The following is a 14,364-nucleotide window of genomic DNA, read 5'->3' on the forward strand; positions in this document are numbered from 1 at the left end:
AGGGACATTTTCACTTTGCACTTTGCACTCGTATCGCATCGCATCGCATCGTATTAATTGTGCTGTGCAGGATTCTAGATGGCGGGGTCGCTTAAGGGCCTTTGCCGGACACTTCTCGGCGTTCAGGGGAGCAGTCCCAATACAGGAATCCTGTCATCACCAAATGACAATACCCAATGATTAAATCCCTTCTATGAATTCCTGTCTCCCTGCTATATCACTCTCTTTACGGATTATTCCACCAAGGGACTGCAGGAACAAAAACCGCCATACATAAATCGGGCCTTTACCCCAGGCAATCCTTGATGGGAAGCATATAGCCAGGGTTATCAACTCATCACAGGATTGGCTACTAGAATCTTAGGAAATAGGGGCAGAGACTTAAGATTCGCTATGGCCGAAGGGACTCAAGCAATGCGCGCGTCGAGCATGATAGGTGATGAGATGAGCAGACGCCTGCTTCTTCGAGGATCGGCCCCGGGCGGCGGTGTCCAATGACAGGCGAGGACGGCGACGGGAAAGGATCGTGAAGGATTCTCTGACGTCTGATGTATGGATTTTGGTGTTTTGGAAGCTTCAAGGGCAGGATGTCGCCGAGGTTTGTCCATCTTCTGTATGCGGGGGCCTCCACACGCTCATCCGATATATAGGGAAATGTACACACATATATATAAAAGATGTGGTGTCCATAGGACTTTTTGGGTGGTTGTTCAGGACCTTCATTGCTGAACGACATCATGAGGTTCTCGACGACCGCTCTCTTGGGTCTTGCTTCTGCCGCGAGCGCGCTGACCCCCGCGCAATGGCGTAGCCAATCTATCTACCAGCTGCTCACCGACCGTTTTGCGCGCGCCGATGGGTCGACGACGGCGACCTGCAATACAGGCGATCAGGTCTACTGCGGGGGGAGCTGGCAGGGCGTCATCGACAAGCTGGATTATATCCAAGGGATGGGCTTTACCGCCGTGAGTAGGAGGAGCCTCTTCAGAACGCCAAATCCGGGACTGATGCGAGAACACAGATCTGGATCTCCCCCATTGTGGAGAATCTCTCGGGCAATAGTGCGGACGGGGAGGCGTACCATGGGTATTGGGCGCAGGATATCTACCAGGTGAACAGTAACTTTGGATCCTCCTCGGATCTGGTCGCACTCTCGAATGCGCTGCATCAGAGAGGCATGTACCTGATGGTCGATGTGGTGACGAACCATATGGGATATCTTGGGTGCGGCACGTGTGTGGACTACAGCATCTTCAACCCCTTTAACTCGGTTGGTCTCTCCTTGTCGAAAGCGGGATTGCGCTGACGGTTTTAGGAATCGGACTATCATCCCTTCTGTCTGATTGATTATAACAATGCTACCAGCGTCACGGACTGCTGGGAGGGCGACAACACGGTCTCACTGCCGGATCTCCGCACTGAGGACTCAGGTGTGTTGAGTGTGTGGGAGGACTGGATCACGAGCTTGGTGTCGAATTACAGTATTGATGGGCTGCGGGTTGATAGTGCGCAGCAGGTCGACACTGCGTTCTTCCCCCCTTTCCAATCTGCTGGTATGTTCTTATTGTCACTTGAAGGCGGGATCAATGCTAACCAACGTAGCTGGAGTCTACATCGTCGGAGAGGTCTTCAACGGGGACCCTACGTACGTCTGCCCCTACCAACAATACATGAGCGGCGTCCTCAACTACCCGATGTAAGTACAGTCCATACTATACACACACATCAACCAGATCCTTACTCGTCCCAGCTATTTCGCCATCACTCAGGCCTTCCAATCCACCAGCGGCAGCATCAGCAGCCTCGTGAACAGCATCAACGAGATGAAGTCCGACTGCAGCGACACGACGCTCCTCGGCTCCTTCATGGAGAACCACGACAACCCGCGCTTCCCGTCCCTCACCTCCGATCTCTCCCTCACCAAGAACGCCATCGCCTTCACCATGCTCGCCGACGGCATCCCCATCATCTACTACGGGCAAGAACAGCAGTACGCGGGCGGCGCCGTGCCCAACGACCGCGAAGCCCTCTGGCTCTCCGGGTACTCCACCACGTCCCCGCTCTACACCTTCATCGCGTCGGTAAACCAGATCCGGAATCAAGCCATCTACAAAGACAGCCAGTACGTGCTGTACAAAGCGTACCCGATCTATTCGGACAGCACGACGGTGGCGATGCGCAAGGGCTCCGACGGGTCACAGGTCATTGCTGTCTTCACGAATCTGGGAGCCGGAGGGAGTACCTATACCCTGACGCTGCCGGCGAGTGATACGGGGTTTGGGGATGGCGAGGACGTGCTCGAGATCTTGACCTGTGAGGGCGTGACGACGGATGGGAGTGGGAATCTAGCGGTACAGATGGGGGAGGGCTTGCCTAGGGTGTTTTATCCAAAGGCGCAGTTGGAGGGGAGTGGGATTTGTGGGAATTGAAAAGCAAAGGGAGGAAAGGGCGAAGATCTCATATAATCTATATGTATATAAAAGCACATATCTTAGGACATATATATATATATAGTGTTTTATTCCTCGTTCATTCATTCATTCATTCATTCATTCACACTCCTCTTCCAATTCATCTTGTGAAACCGCTGTCTGTATATAGGGGGTTCGCTTCGCTTGTGGATAGTGAACTGGATCTTATTTCTATCCTTCCATATCTCATTCCTCCCTCCCCCACAAATCCTCATTCATATCCCCATCATACCCATCACTACCCACTTATCTATCTATCTATAACTTCGCCTTCTCCCTCTTTCCCCCCTCTTTCTCCCGCCCCTCCTCCTTCTCCCACCCCTCATCCCACCTCACCCTAACAGCTCTATGTTCCTCCCTAGTCGGCACCCGAACCTTATGCTGTTCACACGTACAATACACGGTTTTCCCATCCTCACTCACCATCTCTCCGCGGATCAGGGCCAGCGTGCGGCCGACTTGCGCGACTTTGCTCCGGATCAGGATCTTCGTGCCGATCGGGATCGCTTTTAGATAGCTGATGTTTAGGGATCGGGTTACGCCGCCTAGAAAACTGTTTTTTTTGGAATTTCTTTAATATCTTGATTTAAATAATCTTGATTTTGGGTTTTGGAATTTGAAGTTTTCATCAATCGATCGATTTCATAAGGGGATGAAAACCAGCAATCATCCCAGAAACGAAGAAAAAGAAGATAAAAAAAAGGGGGGCAACGTACTCCCAAAACCCGGGTCTCGCAACAGGACCCAGCGCTGCCGTGGTACACATATCAAAGATCAGCGCAGCGGCGCCCCCATGCAGCACGCCGTTCAGATTCCCGTACTCGGGCCCGATGGTCAGGGAGAAGGTGACGCTGCCGTCCGAGCTGGCGGTTTCGATATGGAGGCCGGACATTATGTGCTTGTCGAAGAGGGGCGATGATGTGCGCCGCGTTATTAGGTCGTAGCTTTTGGGGAGGTTGGGGTTAGTTTGGGGGGTTTTTGGGGGGTTTTTTTGGGGGGGGAGGGAGAGAGAAGGGAGAAAAGGGAGGGAGGAGAGAGAAGGGAGAAAAAGGGGGGGGAGGAGGGAGAATGGAATAAATAATATCACAGAACCTCCCAAAACCAAAACCTCTCAGAACAAAAAACCCAGCAACCAGAAACCCAGAAACCAAAATAAAAAAATAAACAAATCAGAGAAACCAGAACATACCGCTCAAAAATGGCCTCCACGGCCTCCATCGCCTTAGCACGTGACTTATCCTCGGCCATGTCGATTCTCCCGATCCCCCTCTTCCTAGGTAGATAGGTAGATTCCGAGGCGCTGCGGAACAAACAAGGACCTTCTTTGGTAGATGCTAAGTAAACAGACAAAGTAATCAAAACAAGCTAGTCAGTAGGAACTTTCCTATCCTATTCTATTCTGTAGAGAGAAAGAAAGAAAGAAAGAAAGAAAGAGGGAAAGTGTCGGATTGGAATTGGGAGGGAGGGAGAGGAGACGTTGGTGAGAGAGGCCGATGCCGAGGTCTCTCTGTTTCGGGTTGATGCCTGCGAAATGAGGCGGGAATTGGATGGTCATGTGATGGGTATTCACGTGATGGTTTTGGTGACGGAGCTGGGAGGGGAGGGGAGAGGAGAGGAGGGCAGGTAGGAGGGATTAGGTAATACAGTATATGGGAAGAATACGGAGAGAAAGGATGGCGGCGGAATTGCTGGAATAGGAAGGCGTGGTTGGGACGGGATGGTATCAAGATAGTGTTACAGACGGCCCTTACAGTAAGGTACATACAGAGAGTAGGTGTATATCCATCTCTTATCAGGTTATCAGGTTATCGGGTTTACACATGGTTGGCTACGGCCTAAGGAATGGAAGTTTTGTTGCATATCGCATTAGCGCTGGTCTTGGGAGTGCTGAACATTGATTTTGATAAGGTAAGATTAGCATCACATGACCCTTTGGGGGAATGGAAGGGTTTGTTGCACATCGCATCAGCGCTTGTCGTGAGAGGCTTTGATGGCAGCGAGATTAGCATCATGTGATTGATATTGGGCCGGTGATGTGCACAGGGAGGAGAGTCTTGTTGCACATCGCAATCGGTGCTTGTCATGAGAGCGTTTGATGGAAGAGAGATTAGCATCACATGACATGGGGGATTCTGTTGCACATCGCATCGGTGCTTGTCGTGAGAGTGTTGGACGTTGGTTTTGATGGAAGTGAGATTAGCATCATGTGACTGACACAAGAGAGGGAGGGCGTCACGGGATTCAGCCTCAAGGTCTTCGAGCCCATCCGGTATCTGCTCTGGCCCGAGTTCCAGCATGGCAGCAGCATGGGATCCACGGATGATGTACCGCGTACATCATCGTACAAAACATGGAGGTACCCCGTATAGACAGTCTGACAGAGAGATGTGATGTAGGACAGAGCTATATAGGTACCTATACGGAGTACATCATATTGGAAAAGAGCAAGAGGGCACGCGACCTGGCGGATGAACATGCCCAATGGAAGCCGTCCTTTGCTGGGCTGGCCGGCTTGGCGTGTGTCTGGGCGGCTTGGCAGGGTGAGGCTGATTGGCGATGATGGGAGGCATGGATGTTGGAATGTGTATCATTGTCCGTCATGATTCTATTTATGATTCTATTTATGATTTGATGTGTTATATTCCCGATCTGTGAGACTGGTGGGAGCGTGTACTGTTCTGATTAGAGACGGGAGTCCGGGTGGATGAACAAGAGATGATATAATGGCCTAACAGACGTATGAATGGAATCGAGAACCAGGATACCTTATCCTAGAAGACATAAAATCATTGAAATAATGACAGGCAATACAAATACCTACGCGTTCAGCCCCAAATACGGCATGAGGCCGAAAGAAAGGTCGAAGGGTCTACGTACCACCAGATGAGGCGCGGGGCAGGATAACAGAGGCCGCGTGTGCCTCATAAAGGCCCTTTGCCGGGTTTGCGCTGGGAAGATATAACATAAGATATAAGATATAAGATCCTACTACAGCATATCTGGAGATATTGATGGTTGATTGATAACATATATCAAATAATGAACAAAAGACAAACACTACCTGAGATGACAAGAGTAATGTTTGCACTTATCATCCATATCAAGATCAGAATCTGGACGCGTGCGCTCTTGCCCGAAACAGTAAGCGCGCGCATGGATGACCTCACGGCCGACAGGGGTACACAGTACTATACATGTACATAATACTGCTGTACACTTTTACTCTCGATTCTTGCTTGACTCTTGACGAGATCTCTTTTCTTTTCTTTTCTTTTCTTTCCCTTCCCTCCCCCTCCATTCCTTTTATCTGACCTCTCTTTTCCTCTTTTCAACCTTCCCCTACGCTTTGTTCCCCATCATCGGCCATACATCACTTGTCCTCACGATTATGCATCCCTGATAACAAAATTACTTCCACCCTGCACATCGCCTGTTCGCTCCTTTACCCCTCCATTCCCACCCGCCATGCTCCTCCCAAAGCTCCTTGCGACCGCCCTCCTCCTCCTCACCTCCGCCTCGGCCGCTCCCAGTCCTGTCGAACAACGAGACACCAAGTACTTCCACGAGCCCGGCTTCGACGATTCCCTGGGCCACTATGATGTCCGCTACTACAGGGGCGAGCCCGTCTCCTACGAGGAAAAGTCCGATTCCCTCCACCACCTCATCCGCTCCTACCTCATCAGCTTTCGCGAGCGCAACATCGAGACCTGGATCGCCCACGGCACCCTGCTGGGCTGGTGGTGGAACGGCAAGATCATGCCCTGGGACTGGGATCTCGACGTCCAGGTCTCGGGCTGGACTCTGACCTGGCTGGGCGAGAACCTCAACATGACCATGCACAACTACACCTTTGTGGCCGATGACGGCTCCGAGGTCCAGCGCGAGTACCTCCTCGACGTGAACCCGAACCACATCGAGCGCGTGCGTGGGGACGGCCAAAATGTGATCGATGCCCGCTGGATCGACGTCCGCAATGGCTTGTTCATCGACATCACGGGCCTGAGTGAGACGAACCCGTCGACACAGCCGGGCGTCTGGAGTTGTAAGAATCTCCACCGCTACCGGACGCGGGATCTGTACCCGTTGCGCGAGACCATCTTCGAGGGCGTCCCGGCTTCAGTGCCATATTCGTTCGATCGGATCCTGACGCAGGAGTACAGCGAGCGCGCGCTGACCAAGACGTTTCATGAGGGGTGAGTCCTCCATTCCCCATCGAGGGTACCAGAACTAATTGAGAGTAATAGACATCGCTGGATGCCCGAATTAAAAGAATGGGTCAAGGTCACAGTGGCAGGACCGCCAAGATCCCCGATGACCAATGCTAGACCGCACGTCCCTCGTAGTCTCGAACCGAGACAGCGGTCAGGCTTAGGGAATTTGCTGCGTCTGTTCTGAGCATGATGGGATGAAGAGACAAGAGAAGATGAAAAGACAAGAGAGAAGAGGGTGTTGGGTGGTAATGGCACAGGAGTGGATATAATGACGAAAGAGACGGGGACGAGAAAGAAGGATATGAAGAAGATGAAGATGAAGAAGAAGAAGAAGAAGAAGAAGAAGACGACGATACCCCACGATTTGTACTTGCGCACACCCACGCATACACACGCACACACGCATATTTGGCGTTCTGCTTCTTACCCGGGATCTGAGAACTCCCCGCTTTGTATATAGGACCCATAAGGTGTACGACCCATATTGTTGCATATGACAGATCTGGCCTGGCGTTCTGGGCTTGGGACGGATAATGAGGATAGGAATAGGGATGGGAGGGTGCGACGCGCAGATCTGTATATAAGAATAGGAGGGATATACCTGTGTATACATTATACATGGTACATTAGGAATTCTCTACCTTTATACGAAGCGAACATTTCCGACCCCCCAAAAAAAAAGGGTGAGGGGGGAGGGGAGGATTTTGATAGCTCTTGTCTAGAGGCCCGCTACTAACGGCTGTAGTTGAACTTCTTCTTGTAGTAGAAAATGCTCTCTACCTAATAGTACCTATATATATTAAAAACCATGGGTTGGCTCTCTGGTTGATTCCTCTCAGAATGCTGCCTATACGCCCACCTTTTTGGACAAACAGAAGAAGAAAACATACATGCATGAATGCGTAGGTAATCCAAACAACCTTTTCCCATCCACCCCCAAATAAAATAAAACATCCTGTGTGTATAGAACGCCCCCATCCCATGACCCCGTGAATGCCATGCTTGCTTACTTGCTTGCTTGCTTGCTTGTTTATGAAACCACCACCCGATCATGATCATTACCAGCACCCCTTGTCTACAGCCGCACGTTAACATCCACGCACGGTAATCGCCATTCCCTTTTCCCTAGCAGACTCCTTAACCACTCGACGCCAATCCCCGTCCATTCGGCCCTCGAGCTCGCCAGCTTTCTCGTCGCTGCGCCTGCCAGCGCCGCCGCTGTATTATTCACGGCCCCGACATAGATCTCGACTTGCTCTAATGTGTGATTTCTGGGGCCAGCTGCGGCGGCGGCAGCGGCAGAGGAAGAGTGGTTGGTGAAGGCGCTCTGGAGACGAGGCTCGAACCAGTTACTGCTGAAATCGAAAAAGCAGTGGTCGGACCAGTGGCAGGAGGAAGCGAAGAGGATGAGGAGGAGGAAGGAACAGTAGACGCAGGGACGGTTGAGGAAGTACGTGCAGATGAAGAAGAGGAAGATGAAGATGGGGGAGGCGTTCGTGGGAATAAAGAGGAGGGGGAGCCAACTGCGGAGTTGTGTGTTAGTTTTAAGGTTAGGTTGATGATGAGCGGATGGGAGAGAGAGAGCCTGACCTCCTTAAGCAGAACATCTTGCTTGCTGGTCTCTGTAGCCGCCGTCGTCGTCGTCGATCAAGCGTAGGTTGTCATCCGGAAGACCGAAGGAGGTGTAGGAAGCTCTCGTATTACGCAAGCAGATATTGAGAGTTCAAGCGTGTAGAGAAGAGGGCCACGAGAGAATCTATTGGAGTTCAATGCCTCAAGAGTAGATCTCTGCTCCGTAGTGTGAACCGGTATTTTTTGGGCCGATTGGATTCTTGTGACGCGCTCTGGCTGATCTGCTTCGAATATCTGTCGACTGCAGTTGACGTGGTGCACTTCTCCAGGTCCAACGCGGCTAAACTACACACGGCTAGCGCCATTGCTAGACAAAGAATTCGCCCAAGCTCCAACTCCAACCTCCAGCACAATTTGAACAGCTCTTCTTCTCACCCATCTCTTTTCCCCTTCACCACAACCCCCATCGCGCATAGTTACAGCTCTCTTCCTCTCTGCAGAAACAAGAGCTGTCTCGACGTGTTCCTTTCCCCCTTCTTTCTCGCTCTTAGACCGGACGTCCCAAATCCTCTGATTTTGATCGATTCACTCTTCTTCTCGCGCCTCTGGTGCGCTTTCGCCTTCTGCCATGTCTGGATATCCTGGCGCCTCCGACGAGGGCAATGGTTTGGATTCAATCTTCGCCCAGCTCCGACAGCAGCAGAACAAATCTGTCAAGCTCGAGCCCAGTTATGGTTACTACAATCCTTCAAACTACTTTGGTCAACCTTCGCAGCAGCCGCAGCAAGCCCAACAATTGCCTCCCGGCTACCAGCAACCCTCCGTCACCTCTCCTGTGCCCACGCCCCCCGCGAACAGCCAGCCGCCTCACCACCCATCTGCCATCATGAGCCCGGTCGAACAGCCTCAGCAGTTCATCCCCGCGGCCAGCGGCGGCGCCCCAAACCCCGACAGGACTTCAAGCTTGCTCAATCTTCTCAAGTTCAGTCAACCACCCACCACTTCCACGACCTCCCCCAAGCAGCCTGCTCCAATTGGCACCCCACTTCCTCCATCGCGTGAGACTTCATTGAATTTCTCTGCTCCTGATCTCGCGGGTCCTTCCAGCGCCCCAGGCGGCGGACGAGGCGGCCCCGATCTGCTGGCCACTCTCATGGGATCTATTCAATCCAAGCCACCGCAGCAGACAGCTGCCCCATTTGGAGCAGTGTCGCAGCCCACGCAGTCGGGTCTTCCTGCTGCTGCAGCGACTTCTCCTTCTGCCGATACGCAGGCTTACCTTCTTTCGTTGTTGAATCAACCAAAACCATCGCAAGATGACACTTCTCCTCCGCTTAGACCGGCGAAGGTTCTGACACCTCAGAGCAAGGCTAGCTCTCAAGATGAGGGTGATCTTACACAAGCTCTAGAGGACGCGGCCCTTGATATGAACCTGATGGGTTCCGCAGCGACCGAGGGCGGATTGACTCCATTGGGAAAGGATAACAAGGAGAATGCACGAGAGCCATCTCCCCCTAAGCAGGGCCTCTTCACATATGTCAACCCCTTTGACCAATTGGCTGCTTCATCCCCCCGAAACCGTACCCCGAAGCATGCTTCTCCTGGCCCTTCATCTGCACCTGCTGTTCAGATCTTGAAGCGTGAGAGCTCAGATAACAAGCGGAAGATGGATGAACGAAGCGCGCAGTCTAGTTCTGCTCCCTCAAAGCGAAAGACTGAACCCTCCTCTAACGCATCCTCTTCGCCACCCACACCTCTTCCCGATGGCCGCACCCAGCTTGAAGCCTTGATCGGCATCGGCGCGCCTACCCCCAAGGAAACCGTCGCCCACGCTCTCAGCGGGATCGGTGACCAGGTAGATAAGCAAGTCCAGGAGGCTATCGCGAACGCCGAAAAGGCCGAGAGCCAGGCTGAGATCCAGGAGGATATGAAAGCCATGCTGGCTGCTACAACCGAGGGAGAGATCGAGGAGACGACCAAGGCTGCTGCTCAAGCTATCCAGAAGGAACTTGGAAAGCAGGAGAATGAGCACGTTCTCGACAAGTTGCCTGAAGAGATAGCTGAAGCTGTCAAGGATGTCATCGACGAGACAGCCCACGGCCATATTGCCGACAGTTGGGAGAGCGCCGATGCCGAGGATAGCCCTACGAAGGAAGGAGAGGAGAATGTTGTGAAGGTCTACAACTTCCCCATGAAGCCCTGGACTTCGATCACTATCAAGGAATCCGAGGAGCCTCGCCCCGTGTTCCGCGATGAAGCCGTTATGGATATCGCTCGTCTGAAGAAGGAGTTCGACCAGATCGACCGTACTCTCGTCACCGCGTCCAACAACTTCATCGTTTATGGCATGTCCAAGAATGGCGGGATTCGCATCATTCGACAGGACGACGGTAAGGATGCTAGACTCTTTACCGAGACGCATGATCGCATCTTCAGTGTTGTAACGTCATCCTCCTCGGCTGATCTCAAGGAAGCGATCATTGGCACTGGTATCAGTGGTACTGTTTACTGGGCTCTCATCAAAGATGGTGAAGGGGATAACATTGAGGACAGCCATCCTGAAATGCATGGCTTTGCCCTGCCCCCATTGCTATCTCAAGATAATGAGTCGCCAGGAGGGGTTCTGAAGACTCGGGCTAGAAAGAGCGCAGCTCATCCAGATTTCTTTGCTGTTGGTCGTGGAAAGTCTATTCACATCATCTGGCCGTCCGTCATCATGAAGTCCTATCTGAAAAATGGAAAGGACCGTATTGCTGACACGGAGAAATACCTCAATCAACACTCACTCAAGGTCAATACTGGCAAGGCCGGGAAGGACTTTACGTTTAGCGAGGATGATACTACCATCGTCTCTCTTGACAAGGCTGGTCGTGTTAAGTTCTGGGATATCCGACCCCTTACGGAAACTGACAGCAGTGGAAACCCGCACCCAGCCAACACCAAGCCTATCGAGATCAAGGAGCCCATCGTCACATTCACGACCACACCCGCAACTGAGAAATCATGGCCCACGTCGGTCTTGTTTGTCGACAAGCTCCGGCCCTACCAGCGAGGAGGTGCTTTGCGATACCTGATTGTAGGAATGAAGCAGAACCACACCTTGCAGTTGTGGGATCTCGCCCTTGGGAAGCCCGTGCAGGAAATCCACCTGCCCCACGGCAAGGAGTCGGACGCTGTCTGCAGTGTCCTTTACCATGCTGCAACGGGAATGATTGTAGTTGGACACCCGACCCGCAATTCTATCTACTTCCTACACCTGTCTGCGCCAAAGTATAACCTGTCAAAGAACATCACCCAGGCTGAGTACATGCGCAAGCTCGCCAGTGTCGACCCCTCAATCCCGAAGCCCGATTCTACAGCTGTCGTGAGTGGTATGCGTGAATACTCTTTTGCCAACAAGGGCTCGCTTAGAAGTCTTGATATCCTTGCTTCTCCAGCTTCATCTACCGTTGGCGGGGAGGGAGCAACCTTGTTTGAGCTCTATGCTATGCACTCAAAGGGCGTCACCTGCCTTGGCATCAAGCAGCGTGACCTGGGTTGGACTTCGGACAACAAGGTCATTGAACCCGTGGTTGCTGAGAAGGCTGGTGTCATCTCCATTGAGAGTATCAAGGAAGTTCCAGCTGCTCCAGCTCCAGAAGTTCCCGAAGCTGCTCCTCAGCCATCCGCGCCCACTCGTATCATTTCTCGACCTGCTGGCAAGGAAGCCACCTCTAAGGATGTAGCTAAGAAATCAACCAACGCAGAGCCTGCTGCAAGTGCTCCTGCTGCATCAAAACCCGAGGAAAAGATCGAGAAGAAGGAAGGTTCGCCAAATGGAGGACTAGCCAATGCTAGTGCTACCGAGAAGCACGGAAAGAGCAAGAGAAGAAAGGGAGCCTCAGCTGAAGCTGCCGCTTCTGGGTCTCCTGCTGCTCCAACTGCCCCATCGTCCAAGACTATTGTGTTGGATCCGTCAAGCAATTCCAGGAATGGAAATGTGTCCAAGGCTGGTGCTGGCTCGGTTGCAGAATTGGTTGATACCTCGAGCGTTCCTCAAAGCCTTAGTGATGCAACTCTCAAGAGCCTTCAAAGCCACATCACCAACGAGGTCAAGAAGACCTTTTCCTCTTCTATGGACTCTCTCTTCCAAGAGCTCAAGACTGACAGGCGTACTCAGAGTGCTGTAGCAAAGTCCGAGCAGGAGGCTGTGCTTCGTGTCGTATCCAGCACTTTGTCTGATAACATCGAAGTGTCTCTCTCTCGGATCATCAGCAACAGCATCCAAAAGTCTGTCATTCCGGCTGTCACTGAGACTACTCAGAATGTATTGAAGGAGCAACTTAACTCCAGCTTGCACTCGCACCTTGGCAACAACCTCCCCAAAGAGCTCCAGAAGGCCCTTCCGGACGCAATTGGGAAGGCTTTGCACCAGCCCCAGCTTCTGAAGTTGATGTCTGAATCTCTGGCCAAGAGTGTCGCATTCCGTGTGGAGGAACAATTTGCTCTGACTCTTCAGAACGTTGTCACTCCTGCATTCAGCAAGTTAGCAGTCCAGACCACGCAGAAGGCCGCGGCCGATATCCAACGCCAGGTTAACGGGAAGATCGAAGCTCTGGAACGCCAACATCACGCCGACAACGTCAAGATCGACCAGCTGATGCAGCTCGTCACAGGTCTAACCGAGACGGTTTCTTCCATGGCCTCCGCCCAGACGGAGTTCCAAGGCCAGTTCTTGAGAATGCAACAACAAGCTATTGCTGAGAAGCGTGAGGCCGCTCGTGAGAGTCAAAGCAGCGCAGCTCCTTCCGCTGCAGTTGCAGCTCCGGTCGAAGAGAAGACGCCACAACAGCTGCAATACGAAGCTATGCTGGATAGTGTTAGCTCGGCTATGCGCGAAGGAAACTACGAGACGGCTATCATTCGATGGCTGCAAACTGGGCTTCATCAGGAATTCTTTGAGAACTATTTCTCCAAGTTCAACCCTGACTTCATTCGAGAACTGAACCCCTTGTTGCTCCTGTCGATCGGCTCCGCTATCAGTGCTGGTATGGAGGACAAACTTGTAATGCAGCGCATCGCCTGGCTGGAAACGGTTCTATCAGTCCTCCAGGCTCACGTTGCTGCTGCAGACTTCGTAAGCACCAACCCCCATTACCTTTGACTTCGCATATGCTGACCCTTAACTAGCATGAAGATATTCGTGAACATGTTCCCAAGATCGTGGCGCACTATATCACACGCCTCGAGCATCTCTTCATGGTCGTCAGCAATGTCAACGCTCAGGATCCCATTCTCAAGAGAATCTCTATGCTGGTCACTGCTTGCAACCGTATCCTAGATGCTACTCGCTCGCGAACTGCATCTCCTGCGAACCTGCTTACAACGATGAGCAACTCTGGACGTCGTCACTGAGTCCCTGTTTTTTGATTTAGCGACATAACTCTGAGCACCTCACGAAGCTCCGTCAGCTCCTATGAGCACCATTGTTCCATTTGGATTTGATTTATTCGACCTTTCGATAAGTCATACATCCTGTTGGACACCCCCATAGTTTCAGCTCTAGCTTTTGAGATGCTGGAATGCTCTCAAGCTTGCCGCTGAGACTCTCTGTCATCCCTCGGGAAGGACAGATGTGCATCACTTTTCTTTCAAATTTTTTCTTCTTCGGTGCCGATAAGAGAAGAGCTGTGTACGTGTTCATTGTTGGCTACCGAGCCTCAGATACGAACGTCGTTACGACAGATTTTGCTAAACATATCATGCGATATGACATATCACGAGATCATGCTGGGAGGGTGGGATGACTCGAGATGTGTTTATGAAGGATGGATATGGCCATGACCACAACTACCTTAATTCAATTCGCGTCTTGCGATAGGGCTGCGGCCTGAGCACAGATGTGTAATAGCTAGCAATAGAGAATTAGATGGGCGTCGATATGATGTGCACAATCCTGCTCTGTTATTGCATGCGTGAGATGTAAATCCTCAAGCCTCTAGCTACCTAGGTAGGTAGTAATAAAACTTTCAAGATCCGCCTGGTAGCTTGTCGACTGAGATGTTCTGTCAATGGTATTAACCTCTTGCCAAATACCAAGAGGGATCAAGCTGTTTGCTCTGTAGATATCT

The 14,364-nt window shown here is 51.9% G+C and overlaps 6 protein-coding genes across 6 annotated transcripts; 3 read left to right on the forward strand and 3 right to left on the reverse strand.

The window, feature by feature from the left end:
• Nucleotides 1-373: 373 nt before the first annotated feature.
• Nucleotides 374-2,528, forward strand: M430DRAFT_128094 (glycoside hydrolase family 13 protein). Its single transcript, XM_024862052.1, has 6 exons — nucleotides 374-598; nucleotides 651-965; nucleotides 1,022-1,270; nucleotides 1,316-1,553; nucleotides 1,603-1,696; nucleotides 1,751-2,528. Exons 2-6 carry the CDS (start codon nucleotides 738-740, stop codon nucleotides 2,427-2,429), a joined length of 1,488 nt encoding a protein of 495 aa, XP_024717444.1. The 5' UTR covers nucleotides 374-598; nucleotides 651-737; the 3' UTR covers nucleotides 2,430-2,528.
• A 201-nt stretch (nucleotides 2,529-2,729) lies between these two features.
• On the reverse strand, nucleotides 2,730-3,719 carry M430DRAFT_53694 (hypothetical protein; the record flags this gene model as incomplete). Its single annotated transcript, XM_024868403.1, has 3 exons — nucleotides 2,730-3,024; nucleotides 3,188-3,415; nucleotides 3,661-3,719. The coding sequence occupies 3 exons, from the start codon at nucleotides 3,717-3,719 to the stop codon at nucleotides 2,730-2,732; spliced, it is 582 nt and encodes a 193-aa protein (XP_024717445.1).
• Nucleotides 3,720-4,264: 545 nt separating this feature from the next.
• Nucleotides 4,265-4,836, reverse strand: M430DRAFT_183508 (hypothetical protein). Its single transcript, XM_024863848.1, has one exon. The coding sequence runs from the start codon at nucleotides 4,766-4,768 to the stop codon at nucleotides 4,307-4,309; it is 462 nt and encodes a 153-aa protein (XP_024717446.1). The 5' UTR covers nucleotides 4,769-4,836; the 3' UTR covers nucleotides 4,265-4,306.
• A 1,100-nt stretch (nucleotides 4,837-5,936) lies between these two features.
• M430DRAFT_109458 (hypothetical protein) lies at nucleotides 5,937-6,866 on the forward strand (the record flags this gene model as incomplete). Its single annotated transcript, XM_024861278.1, has 2 exons — nucleotides 5,937-6,664; nucleotides 6,716-6,866. The coding sequence occupies 2 exons, from the start codon at nucleotides 5,937-5,939 to the stop codon at nucleotides 6,864-6,866; spliced, it is 879 nt and encodes a 292-aa protein (XP_024717447.1).
• Nucleotides 6,867-7,627: 761 nt separating this feature from the next.
• On the reverse strand, nucleotides 7,628-8,532 carry M430DRAFT_37212 (hypothetical protein). The gene is made up of 2 exons (XM_024867079.1): nucleotides 8,273-8,532; nucleotides 7,628-8,205 (listed from the first exon to the last, which is right to left on the reverse strand). The coding sequence occupies exons 1-2, from the start codon at nucleotides 8,287-8,289 to the stop codon at nucleotides 7,758-7,760; spliced, it is 465 nt and encodes a 154-aa protein (XP_024717448.1). The 5' UTR covers nucleotides 8,290-8,532; the 3' UTR covers nucleotides 7,628-7,757.
• A 143-nt stretch (nucleotides 8,533-8,675) lies between these two features.
• Nucleotides 8,676-14,042, forward strand: M430DRAFT_128106 (hypothetical protein). Its single transcript, XM_024862053.1, has 2 exons — nucleotides 8,676-13,370; nucleotides 13,424-14,042. The coding sequence occupies exons 1-2, from the start codon at nucleotides 8,883-8,885 to the stop codon at nucleotides 13,646-13,648; spliced, it is 4,713 nt and encodes a 1,570-aa protein (XP_024717449.1). The 5' UTR covers nucleotides 8,676-8,882; the 3' UTR covers nucleotides 13,649-14,042.
• The last annotated feature ends 322 nt before the right edge of the window (nucleotides 14,043-14,364 follow it).

Source organism: Amorphotheca resinae (assembly GCF_003019875.1).
Source record: "Amorphotheca resinae ATCC 22711 unplaced genomic scaffold M430scaffold_12, whole genome shotgun sequence".
Taxonomy (NCBI): domain Eukaryota; kingdom Fungi; phylum Ascomycota; class Leotiomycetes; order Helotiales; family Amorphothecaceae; genus Amorphotheca; species Amorphotheca resinae.